General features: G+C 34.9%; 1 protein-coding gene across 1 annotated transcript in view; it reads left to right on the top strand.

The window, feature by feature from the left end:
* The window catches only part of LOC115210740 (sec1 family domain-containing protein 1), a 127,430-nt gene that overhangs the window by 25,729 nt on the left and 88,853 nt on the right, over positions 1–12,848 (top strand). Inside the window, exons 7-15 of the mRNA XM_029779449.2 lie at positions 1,329–1,418; positions 2,956–3,097; positions 4,361–4,460; positions 4,733–4,869; positions 7,211–7,301; positions 9,047–9,120; positions 9,453–9,534; positions 10,936–10,995; positions 12,077–12,113. Of these exons, the coding sequence (XP_029635309.1) occupies positions 1,329–1,418; positions 2,956–3,097; positions 4,361–4,460; positions 4,733–4,869; positions 7,211–7,301; positions 9,047–9,120; positions 9,453–9,534; positions 10,936–10,995; positions 12,077–12,113 (813 nt within the window). The remainder of the gene's footprint in view (positions 1–1,328; positions 1,419–2,955; positions 3,098–4,360; positions 4,461–4,732; positions 4,870–7,210; positions 7,302–9,046; positions 9,121–9,452; positions 9,535–10,935; positions 10,996–12,076; positions 12,114–12,848) is intronic.

The following is a 12,848-nucleotide window of genomic DNA, read 5'->3' as shown; positions in this document are numbered from 1 at the left end:
AAGTACAGAACAAGTTATTACACCTGGCGAAGTACAGAACAAGTTATTACACCTGGCGAAGTACAGAACAAGTTATTACACCTGGCGAAGTACAGAACAAGTTATTACACCTGGTGAAGTACAGAACAAGTTATTACCCTGGTGAAGTACAGAAAAGTTATTACACTGGTGAAGTACAGAACAAGTTATTACACCTGGTGAAGTACAGAACAAGTTATACACCTGGTGAAGTACAGAACAAGTTATTACACCTGGTGAAGTACAGAACAAGTTATTACACCTGGTGAAGTACAGAACAAGTTATTACACCTGGTGAAGTACAGAACAAGTTATTACACCTGGTGAAGTACAGAACAAGTTATTACACCTGGTGAAGTACAGAACAAGTTATTACACCTGGTGAAGTACAGAACAAGTTATTACACCTGGTGAAGTACAGAACAAGTTATTACACCTGGTGAAGTACAGAACAAGTTATTACACCTGGTGAAGTACAGAACAAGTTATTACACTTGGTGAAGTACAGAACAAGTTATTACATCTGGTGAAGTACAGAACAAGAAAATTTTTACTTAAAATATTGCAGCTAAGGATAAAATTTCAAATAAAATATTTAGATTTAGAAAATATTAGCTTTTATCAAGACTAAAAAATTTATTACAAGTTATTATTTCTATTTGTTATTATTTGTTACTTCTATTAAAAAAAAACTCAAAATATTTTTTGCACTTTAAAAAATTCCTTTTTAAAATTATTAATTAGAAATTTGAAAATAGGTTATAAAAAACAATAGTAGTACATAATTAGTACAATAAATAGATTAATACAATAATTAGTTACATATTACAGTAAAATCTACCTATAACAACAAATTCACAGTAAAATTTGCTCAAGTTATTATTGCTTAGGTTAGTGCCAAGTCTTCACATTTTTAGTCTTGAGTCAATGTCTATATTTTACATAATGAATTTGCCTACCATATATACTATTCTACTTTGCATAAAACTTTACCTATATTGGTACTTCTGGCTCTCATTTTTTAAGTATCCTAGTGTGTCAATATTTTAACAAAATGATGCTACCTTTTTTAATTATAATGTTACTTTGTAAATTAGAATCAAATAATTTTAAATATTCAAATTTTATCCTTAGCTGCAATATTTTAAGTAAAAATTTTCTAGTTCTGTACTTTACCAGATGTTATAACTTGTCCTTTACTTTTCCAGGTTTACAATCTTAAGAATATTATTTTTCTTGCTTGCATTTTTCCATGTAATTTTTAATGTTTTTTGATCTTTTATTATTATGTAATTTTTGCCTTTTTACAGCTATTAATCGTGGTGATGTCAAGGATACAGAAATGAATGCAATAATGGATACCATTACAGATAGTTTATTTTCAGTCTTTGTTACTTTAGGTAAGTCCTAATCACTATGTTGGCAACTTCTTACCATCATTTAATAGAGACCACTCTATTGGAATCATTCAGATGAGACTCTTGGTTATTTTTTTCTGTAGATATTGATTGCACTTGTTCAGACTGGAAGCCATCCACATAAATTCTACCAGTTCTTTTCTTTACCAAGCTCTTCAATCTTTATCTGTCTACAAGAATTTATACCATTCTTTGCAAATACACTACTGTGTATTATACCTTGTGTTTTATCCCCACAAAGGAAACCTCTCTGACTCTGCCAATTATTGAATTCTCTCTCCTTTTCAACATCTCAATTGTGATGGAAACTGTTTTTAACAATAACCTTCTCCAATACTTTAATTTTTCACCCTTCCTCACTGACTATCAGTATAGCTGCTCTAGAGCCAGATGTATTGAAACATTCTGTCCTATGTTCCTATGTCACTCTCCTGTGGTCTTCTACCCTTGAGAATCTCAACAAAAGCAGTACCTACGATCTTCACATCAGTGAGATCCATATCATTGCATTTCACTGCATGAGACCTTATTAAGTAAGCTCTGCTTTAGAGTTTCAACCATATCCCATCTCATTGATTGGAAACTTCCTGACAGGCTTCACCATGTGCTGATACACTAGATTTAATGACTATCAAATCTAGTGTGAAACATTTAGTTATGTCTCCTTACTTTTCTATATTTACAATCTACTTCCTGTCATTTCTTACAGCACAAATTCCTATGAAGATGAAACCACTGTTCACCCCTTCAAGACACTGGTTTTTCTCCATACCCAACTTGAATACTTCATATCATCACCAAAATGGCATCACAAAAACTAGGCTTTCTTCTGGGCTTGTAGCTCTGATTAGTTGTTGGCTCTACAAAGCTCAGTAAGACCCACATTGTCATACTGTTTACATGTATGGAACATAACTATTAGTGACACTAACATCCTTGACCACATCCGAAAGAAGGCCTTCTGTTAAACTAGCAAAGGTTCACACCCCAATATCCTATAGATGTGCTGTTTCTTTCTCTTCCTGTTCCATCTGAACAAACTAGTTTCAAAATTCCTCCCTCTAAGTCTACTTAACTCATTCATCTTCCATCTTCCAGCCACTTCTTATGTGTCTCACTTTCCAAACATTAAACACTTCCAAACTACATTAACATCTTATGCTTAGTAAAACTAGAAAAGGGCCACTACCCCTTCACTTCTGACTAACCTATAAAAAAAGAATGTTAAAAAAAAAGTTTCAATGAATGCAGTCTTGCAGGAGTAGTGGGATACTCTTTGACAGGCAACCTTTCAATTGCCAATACTCAAACATTGACCCATTGTTGAGTTGTCTTCTTAATGTCTGTCCTGTTATTACAAGTCTTTGCTTTTCTGAATTTGATTGCAAAATAATCTCATTCAATCTAAACTCTTTTCGGCTTTTCTCATCTTTCACTTTCCCATATTATTTCACAATATATGTTTGTAGTACATTGATATATTTTCCTCTGGCATTAAAAATGGTTTTTGATTCTCCAGGAGTTGCTCCTATTATTCGATCCCCTCGAGGCAATGCTGCAGAAATGGTTGCCGAGAAATTAGATAAGAAACTACGTGACAATATAAGGGATGCTCGAAATAGCCTTTTTACCACAGACAATATACAAACTGGCCAGTTCAGGTAGGTTTGAAACTTTCATCAGTTAAAACTATATGATAATATACTCAACTTACCAAAATTATTTACAACATAGAAATTTATTGGCTGATTAATTTTAAGGGAAAAAATTCAAATCACATCACAGGCATTATTTGTCACTAAATTGTGTTGTGTTTTTTAGATGAACACATATTTGGAAATAGATAGTTATAGAATGAATAAAAAAAAATTGATAGGCACTAAGGCCACAGAAGCATGTTTGAATTTGTAGCCCTTACCACCATTTGCTCCCTTACTCGCTTTTATTGTAATTTCTCTTTCTCCCATCGTACTCCCTCTTTATCTTCACTCTTTTACCCTGCTTCAGTTGTTATTGCTCTCCTTTCTATTCACATTATTGGCCAAATTACCTTGGATAAATGGAGATGCCATAGAGTACTGAGGACTCTTTTGTCTTGCAGGGTATAAGTAAACTCTGTGCTGCCGGTGCCATGATAAAATGTACCTGACACACTTGATAAAGTGATTAGAGAATAAGTGGAAACACTGTAGTGTTGAGAGGATCATTCAATCTATTTGGGGACTTGACATCTCTGGTGTTGGGGCTCTTGGCTAAATGTACCCTGTACACAGTGTTGTAGGTGTTAGAAAGAGCATCCATTGTAGAATTCATGCCAAAAATGAAACGAGTGAGATGAGCTCTTTTAACTTTTCAAACGGGGCAGAATAAGAAATGTGGACTGTGATGACCCATTCAACCTATACATACATGAAAAGTAGGTTTTAAAATGATCATTATATATAGCATGTAACTATATAATTTTATTCATCATCATCATCATCGTTTAATGTTCACTTTCCATGCTAGCATGGGTTGATGATTTGATTGAGGACTGGCCAACCAGATGGCTGCACCAGGCTCCAATCTGATCTGGCAGTGTTTCTACTGCTGGATGCCCTTCCTATGCCAACCACTCCAAGAGTGTAGTAGGTGCTTTTACGTGCCACCAGCATGAGGGCTATTGTCCAGGGCCAGGTTCCAGTCTGATTTGGCTTGGTCTCCACAACTGGGTGCCCTTCTTAATGCCAATCACTTTACAATATGTGTTGGGTGAAAAACAAAGTTGCTCCAACAAAACAAAGCCCATTCTTACCTGTGTAAATATGGAAATATTGGATATAAAATGTAAGTCCTTTCTTGCCTATCTCTGAATCCTTTGTATAACGTTATTTCTTGTTTAATTGGTTTTACATGTCATTAATTTGTATTTTCTTTTTATTTAGTTTCCAAAGACCTCTTTTAGTCATTCTTGATAGAAGCCTGGATTTAGTTTCCTTACTTCATCACACATGGACCTACCAAGCTCTTTCACATGATGTTTTGGTAAGATTTGTCTTCTCTCTTTCTGGGGGTGATATTGAGAGTTGAAATGAATTTTAAGAACTTAAACAAAATGTTCCAGGCTGTGGCAGAAATAAAATTAAGTTTGAACTTCTGTATAGTCCTTAAGTTTTTTTAAATTAAAAAAAAAAAAATTTTATGAGACATAAGTTTAGCAATATTTATGAAAAAGAAATATGGAATGAAATAACTTTGAAACAAATAAAAAATAAATACTCTGCTTTCTACATTATTATTATTCTTTGTTTTGGTAGGATTTGAAGTTAAACAAAGTTGAAATTGAAGAATGTACAGAAGTGATGTCTCCAAGTGGCACTTCACGTCCAAAGAAAAAGAAGAAAAGCTATGCCTTCAGTTTTTCTGATAAGTTTTGGCAAACACATAAGGGAAGGTAAATACCTTTTTGATATTATTAGCTTCTCTAAATGCTTAAATGGTATTTAAGTCACTTTAAATTATTGTAGTTTCTTTAAAGTTTGTGATAATTGGCACAATGCTTCCACTGAGATTACTATTATGCCTACCAACACCAACACACATCCCGTCACTAACATTCAAGCATTTGTCACAGATCAAACCAGATTCCTCTCCTACACAGAACCTGAACTTTTTAGCTTCAACCCCAAATTGGAATACAATATCAAAGACAAATTTATTGAACTGCTGACCAACTCAAAACTATCTGTTCCTCTACCAACATCACTGTCACTAGTATTACTACTACTAACACCAAACCCTTAAAAAATTCTCTACCTCTCATTCACATGACCCATCTTACCTTCTCCCTTATCTGTCATGGACCAATCTCAAACTTGCAAGACATAAATTGGTCAACTGCAACATTTTTCATTATCACCATCAACCTCTGGACAACAGTGTCTCAAGTTTTGGGACTCGTTGCATTGGTTACTCAGTTTCCATGGCATAGAAGTGACCAAGATCACAACATTGCCTCAGAGCAGGATACCAGTCCACTGCTGGGTCATTCATTTACACCTGAGTGGATTGGAGTATCATGAAATGAGGTTTGTTTTTTATTAAAAAAAAAAGAAAATGTACTGCATGGTCCGGGAATGGAAACCATGATCTTGTGATCAGATGTGAAGATAGAACATCTACAGAAAACTGTGTTACCCTGAACTGCACGAATTTTCTGCAGAGTTCTCAAAATCTGAGGGTAAGTGTTATCTTAGTATACAGGTTGCAGACAGTTGGCACCTTGTTATATTCTTCATCAAATTTGCTATGTTTAATAATAATAATAATTATGGAATAACAACAGAAAAAAGATAGTATAGGCACATGCCAGAAAAGGTCACAGAAAACGAGAAAGCAACCATACTCTGGGATATGCCAATACACACAGATAGAGAAATTAAGGCCAATAGGCCAGATATAGTTGTCAGAGATCATGAAGAAAAAATATGCTTTCTAATTGATGTATCAATACCAGCAGATGACAACGTTTCTCTAAAAGAAATGGAGAAACTTTCAAAATACAAAGACCAGGAAATAGAGGTAACTCGAATGTGGAATCTAAAAACAGAAAGAAAGAAAGTTGTAAATATAGTCGAGCTAACGGTTCCTCATGAAGATAATATGGACGCCGCTCGGGCTCGAAAATTGAACCGTTATGAAAACCTCCTCGAGGAATGTGAAGACGCAGGCTGGAAAGCAGAACATTTTCCTATCGAAGTCGGATGTAGAGGGTTTGTTGGACACAGCGTGAGACGACTGTTGTTATCGCTAGACCTAACTCATCATAAAGTCAATACCACCATGACTGATATCCAATCTACAGTGGAGAAGGCTAGCCACTGGATTTGGTTAAAAAGAGACGATGAGCGATGGCTAGAAGTATATTGAGTTCTTCATAACCAGCTGATCTAGCAAGAGGGGCCTCATATCAGTGAGGTGGGGGGGTCGGTGCGCATTGATGCCATCGAGAGGTAGGCCCCGAAACGGCGCGCATTCTCTCCTGATGACCCCATACACTTACTAGCTTCCGGTATACGGAGCTTTTAACTGGTAGCACTTGCATGTGCAAGTTGTTTGCAAGACACCTATCATAGTAGGCATATTGGGTATGATAAAAAAAGATATTCAGACAAATACATAACAAAAGCACCAGGACTTACAAATATATATATCACACAGAAAATTGCGCTACTAGGCACTGCACACATCCTATGCAAAACACTTTCAATACAGTAACCATAAGAGCATCAAAACAATCCACAGCACATACCCAAGGCACACAGAGCTGTGCTCGGTAGTGAAGTGAAAGCACTATATAAAAATAAAACTACTGAATAATAATAATAATCATTATAATAATAATAATGATTCTTTCTAAATTTGGCACAAGGCCAGCAATTTTAGGAGAGGGTGTTGATTACATGGGTCCCAGTACTTCACTGGTACTTTATTTTATTGAACCAAAAGGGTAAAAGGCAAAATTTATCTCTACAGATTTGAAATTGGAACCTAAAGAGCTGGAAAAATTGCTGCTAAGCATTTTGTCCAATGTTTTAACAATTCTGCTAGCTTATTACCATAATATCATCATCATCATCATCTGTCCGTTTTCCATGCTGGCATTGGTTGGACAGTTTGACTGGGGGTTGGCAAGCCAGGAGGCTGCACCAGGCTCCAGGATGCATAATAATGATTTTTCAGCTTATAGTTAAAAATGTTTATTTTTGCATAATTTGAACCCATTTTTTTTTCAGCCCATTTCCTACAGTTGCTGAAGCTATTCAGGAAGAATTAGACTCTTATAGGGCAGAAGAAGATGAAGTGAAAAAATTGAAAGCTGCTATGGTAATTATTTCTTTGTTGTTGAAATATGCAATATAGTGTCATGGAATGTATTGGTACTGTTTTGTGTAACCCCCATATCAATCCAGATTGAACAGACTTCGAATCAAGAAATTCCAGTCATTACTAATGAGCATTTTATCTTTTTATTCAGGCCTAGTGTACCTGGGTTTATATCATTTAGTGTATCTTACTTTTTTTTAAGCTGGTAGACATTTGGCTGCTATTTCTAGCAGATCAAATAACCTTATAGACGTTCTGTAATTGTCTTCTATCATCATCATCATCATCTAACATTTACTTTCCATACTGGCATGGGTTAGACGGTTTTTATAGCTAGATGCCCTTCCTAATGCCAGTCAACATTTTGTTACAATATGTAGTGGCCGTGTGGTTGAGAAGTTTGTTTTGTCAATCTCATGGTTTTGGGTTCAGTCTCTCTGTGTGGCACCTTTGGTGTCTTCTATAGCTTCATGCTGATCAAAGCCTTGTGAGTGGATTTGGTTGACAGAAACTGAAAAAAGCCTCTGTATGTGTGTGTTTGTGTCTTTTTGTTATGACATTGTGCAATAGTTGTAAATGAGCATCACTGCCATTGGTTTCCTATCTTCTGTGAAATCAAGTTCTGTTACAGGAAAAAAATTACTTAGATTGGAAACTGGTGAATGTCAGCAACAGGAAAGGCATCCAGCTGTAGAAAATCTGCCTCAATAAATTCCGTTTGACCCTTGCAAAGATGGAGAAGTGGATATTAAAATGAAGATGAATGTTGAATGGATCCATTTTATTTCTTATTACATTTTTGAAGAATATTAAGAGACTCTGTAAAAGGATTGATACAGCCTTTGTAAATGCAGCAATCCTTTGACTATTGTGGGTGTTATGTTCCAAAACACCCCATCATAGGTGAAAATCCATGAAGTAGAAACAGTACTGTATATATATATATATTTTATTTTTATAATTTGTATATGTTTATTTTATTACAAATGCAAAACAACACCTCGGAGGAATTGATGTAAGTTTAAATAATAAATCGCGATACGGCAAGGGATTACTGTACTCGTCTTTTATCTTTTACATGTTTGTTATTAGACTGGCCATGCTGGGGCACTGCCTTGAAGAATTTTAGTAAAACGAATCAACCCCAGTACTTATTTTCTTAAGTGCGGTACTTATTCTATCAGTCTCTTTTATCAAACTGCTAAGTTATGGAGATGTAAACACACCAATATTTGTTGTTGAACAGTGGTGGAGAACACATAGATGATAGGTTTCTTTCAATTTCTGTACCAATTCCTCTTGCAAGGCTTTGGTTGGCCTGTGGCTATAATAGAAGGCACTTACCCGAGGTACCATGTGTTTGGGAAGCAAACTTCTTACCTGCAGCTAAAAGGTTAAAATTTTTTCATCTTCATTTCATTTAAAGAAAATCTTATGTGAAAAGTAAGTGAAGCTAGTTACAGTGTATTTGGATTTTGGCTGTTAATTTTCTTTTTCTACCCGACATTAGGAGTTCACAATAGAGATTAGTAATTTTTATTGCCATGAGGACTTACTCTTCTAATGAACTAAATAGTTCTTGACACAGTCTCTTATCAGATTCTTAGGATTCTAGATGTTACTCTTCTTGAACTCATCAATGGACACTTTGTATTATTGCAGAGAAAGAATGTTGGATGTTAAGAAACAAATTTTTTTTCTATTTTAAATTTGCATTTTTTTCTGTTTACTTTCATATTTTTCAGGGTTTGGAGAGAGAAGATGATTCAGCCATTAGTATGCTATCAGATAACACTGCAAAACTGACTTCTGCTGTCAGGTGAAATACTTTTATTTGATCCTTTGTAATATCTCTCACCATTTTCTCATGAATACTTTATGTATATCCTTCTGTAATGCAACCAACTCTTAGAGTATCATTCCTTGTTCTATACTTAATTTATCTTAATTTTTTTTCTATTTCCACTTCAGAAAACAATCAATTTTGCATTGAGGATGTTGATTAAAAATTTTTTTCTTTCAATTTATTTAAATGTCTACATAAGGAAAATACATAGTAAAATTTATAAAATGCCATGTACTGTGTGCTTATGATTGCTATTTTTTTTACAATGCATATCTAAATTGCAATATATTATTTCGTATTTACAGTTCTCTACCAGAACTTTTAGAGAAGAAACGCCTCATTGACATGCACACCAATATTGCCACTGCACTTCTGGAACAAATCAAGGTAGCTATTTATTCATACCTTTTAATGGTTATCTTCATCCTTTTAACTTATGGCATATAAACATTTTTATTAAAGTTAATTAGCAATTGACTGCAGTTAGAACACAGCTAGTGGCATATACTCTGAGAATAGATGTTTATTTCTTTTCAGTTTCTCTACATCCAGTCAAATTCTTTGTGTTTATTGAAGTTATAACTTTTTAGAAATCAAGGATTTATCTTTTTTGTTTTATTATAATTTAGATATGGCTTATTTTGACAATTAGTTGGTAATGATTAATGTACATGTATAGATAATTAAAACTGGCTAGTATTGATGTAAAAAGTAAGATAATTCAGATTATGTTACATATGGTAGTTTCAGGCAGCTGGTTAATTTGGCTTTTATTTTTCCTTGCAAAAGAAAAGACTGAATGGTAAACATATAATAAAGAAAATGAATGGTGTATGACTGTAATAAGCTATTAGTTATTTAACTGATTTAAGAGTTCAGCTTAGCAGAAGAAATTTGAAGTTAAGGGAAGCTGAAGAATATCGGTATTGCAAATCTTTCTAATTTTTTGTCAACATGGAAAATGTACAAAGTATCATATCGATAGATGGAGAAAATAACTGTATTAACACCAACGCCAATAAGTGCAGCATTCCTTCATGTTTTTGGATATGTAATATTTTGCGTGCCTAAGATATGTAAATGAATGCAAATAACAAGTTAGATTTTAATATAAATTATTGCATAATTAAGAGACACAGCTAGAAGAGGGTGCATACATGCCATATGTCCCTTACACAATGGCTTTGATTTTTAAAATTGCATGTCCTGGCTTTAAGTACCAGGAATTACTTCCAGCTTATAATATTTTGTTCAGACATACTAACACACATACATGTGTATATTAATGTTAGTTTTTATGTTAAGTTAAATATAAAAGCAATATAACATTCAACTGAAGGATTACTTAATACTTTTTTCATAGCGTATATGTTCATTTACTTTTCCAAGAAAAAGACTGACAGTAACTTTGAAGTTTTTCAGACAGTCTAAGAAGTTTCATCTGTCAATCTTTTTCTTGTAAAAGTTATGTATATATTCTAGTACAATCATTTAGTTCAGTACTAGATTTACACTTTGCTATTAGGTTTTGTATCATTTTAATTCAGTGGTTTTGTATAAATCTGAAAATGGTGGAGTAAATTTCTTACAATATTTAGTTGTGACTCTTATGCAATAAGTTTGAAGTAAGTGCTAGGAATGTACTTGAGTTGTAATAATGAGAGTAATCAATATAATTTTCTTGTTTCTTCTAATGGAATATGACTCTGAAAAGTTGTTACATTTCAACTTATTGAAAATGTAATTTTGAATAACTTTCATTTGATTTTCTTTTCCTTACATTTCTAGGCTAGAAAACTTGATGTATATTTTGAAACAGAAGAAAAAATGATGAGCAAATCTGTTCTGGTAAGTTTTAGTCTTGTTGAGGAATTCATTTTAACCCCATGACAGCGGGTTTTTTTATCAGGCAACTAGGTTGCATTGACAGTAATCACCTCAGCCAATATTAGCAATTAGTGCATGACAACGGTTCGATGTATATTTATGTCAACTGCTTTAAAGTATGCACTGTTTATTTATGTAAACTGTCATCACTATGAGGATTGTAAATTCAACGAAATTGGCATAGCTGGATTCAACTGTAAATTCTGTGAAGGACCAAAAGAATTTGCTGAATGTGTGTGAATTTGATAGGAAGTCATAGTGGAAATGGTGGTGTAACCGCCAAAGCTGCTGCTTTTACACTATTTTGGTGATGAAGTCTGGAACTGAGTTGGAAATATTTACATGAAGAGTTAACAAACCTCTCAGATTCCTTGAAATTTGCAAAGTGGTCTTTTATTATCGATTCCGTGGGTGATAGTGGATATTTATATCAACTGGTACACAAACAAGTACAAAACTGCAGTATATAGGGCTGCGTATATTTTTGTCATCTGATTCAAAGCAAGTACACTGCACACATAAATTTAGGTCAACCAATGTTATGAAGTTAAAATAAGTTAATAATGTTTAAATAAAACATTGCAAATTTAACTATCTTCCTTCCATTTTTGCTTCCTGCTCTCACTATTCATGGGAGGGTCATGGGGATACTCCTTAAGCACTTCCTCAATAGGGTCTTATCAGAAGCAAACATCATTAGCCTTTTCTGCTGGATTCCCAAATGTGCCCTACTGAAACTTTGGATATTATTCAACCATCTCACTTTTGGTCTACCCCAAGGTTTCCTACTAGTTGGCTCAGCTGGGAGAATCTGTCTTGTGACCCTTACCAGCAGCATTCTAACTGCATGTCTGTAGTACTGGAGCTATGACTGCTTAATGTGTGAAAGTAGTGGCTTGATTTGGAGAGGCACCCCGTTGAGTAAGGTTACTCAAGAAACCCTTTGGAGTAACCCTATTGTGGTCACTTGAATATGATGAAGTATAAAACATTTTCCAGTATCATTTCCTTATATTCTTTTTTTATTTTATTTTTATTTTAGGACAAATCTTTAATGGACATCATTTCAGATCCAGAAGGTGAGTTTAAATTATCATTTCACTTGCAATGATTTCATACATCATCATCATCATCGTTTAACGTTTGTTTTCCATGCTAGCATGGGTTGGATGGTTTGACTGGGGTCTGGGAAGCCAGGAGGTTGCACCAGGCTCCAGTCTAATCTGGCAGTATTTCTACAGCTGGATGTCCTTCCTAATGCCAACCACTCTGTGAGTGTAGTGGGTCCTTTTTATGTGCCACCGGCACAGGGGCCAGAAGAGGCTGGCAACGGCCATGATCGGTTGGTGCTTTTTACATGCCACCGGCACCACAACTACAATTTCCATTTGATTTTTTATTTTGATGTTGATGTACTTGACTCAGTAGGTCTCCTCAAGCACAGCAGATCACCCTACGATCCAAGGTACTTTTGAATGGTTATGCAAAACTAGGATACAGCCGTGAACTCACTTTATTTGTCGGGTCTTTGCAGTCACAGCATATCTCCAGAGGTCTCAGTCTTTCGTCATTGCCTCTGTGTGGCCCAACATTCGAAGGTCATGCTTGACCACCTCATCTCATGTCTTCCTGGGTCTGCCTCTACCCCGGATTCCTTCAACTGTTAGGGAGTGGCACTTCTTCACACGTCTCTCCTCATCCATCCGTAGTACATGACCATACCAGCACAAACGTCTCTCTTGAACACCGCATCCAATGCTTCTTATGTCCAATATTTCTCTCAGTGCGCTTACACTGTCGTGTATGCACACTGA

This window comes from Octopus sinensis, linkage group LG4 (assembly GCF_006345805.1).
Source record: "Octopus sinensis linkage group LG4, ASM634580v1, whole genome shotgun sequence".
NCBI classification, from domain to species: domain Eukaryota; kingdom Metazoa; phylum Mollusca; class Cephalopoda; order Octopoda; family Octopodidae; genus Octopus; species Octopus sinensis.
The sequence above is the reverse complement of the archived record's forward strand: the minus strand, read 5'-3'. Positions and strand labels throughout refer to the sequence as shown.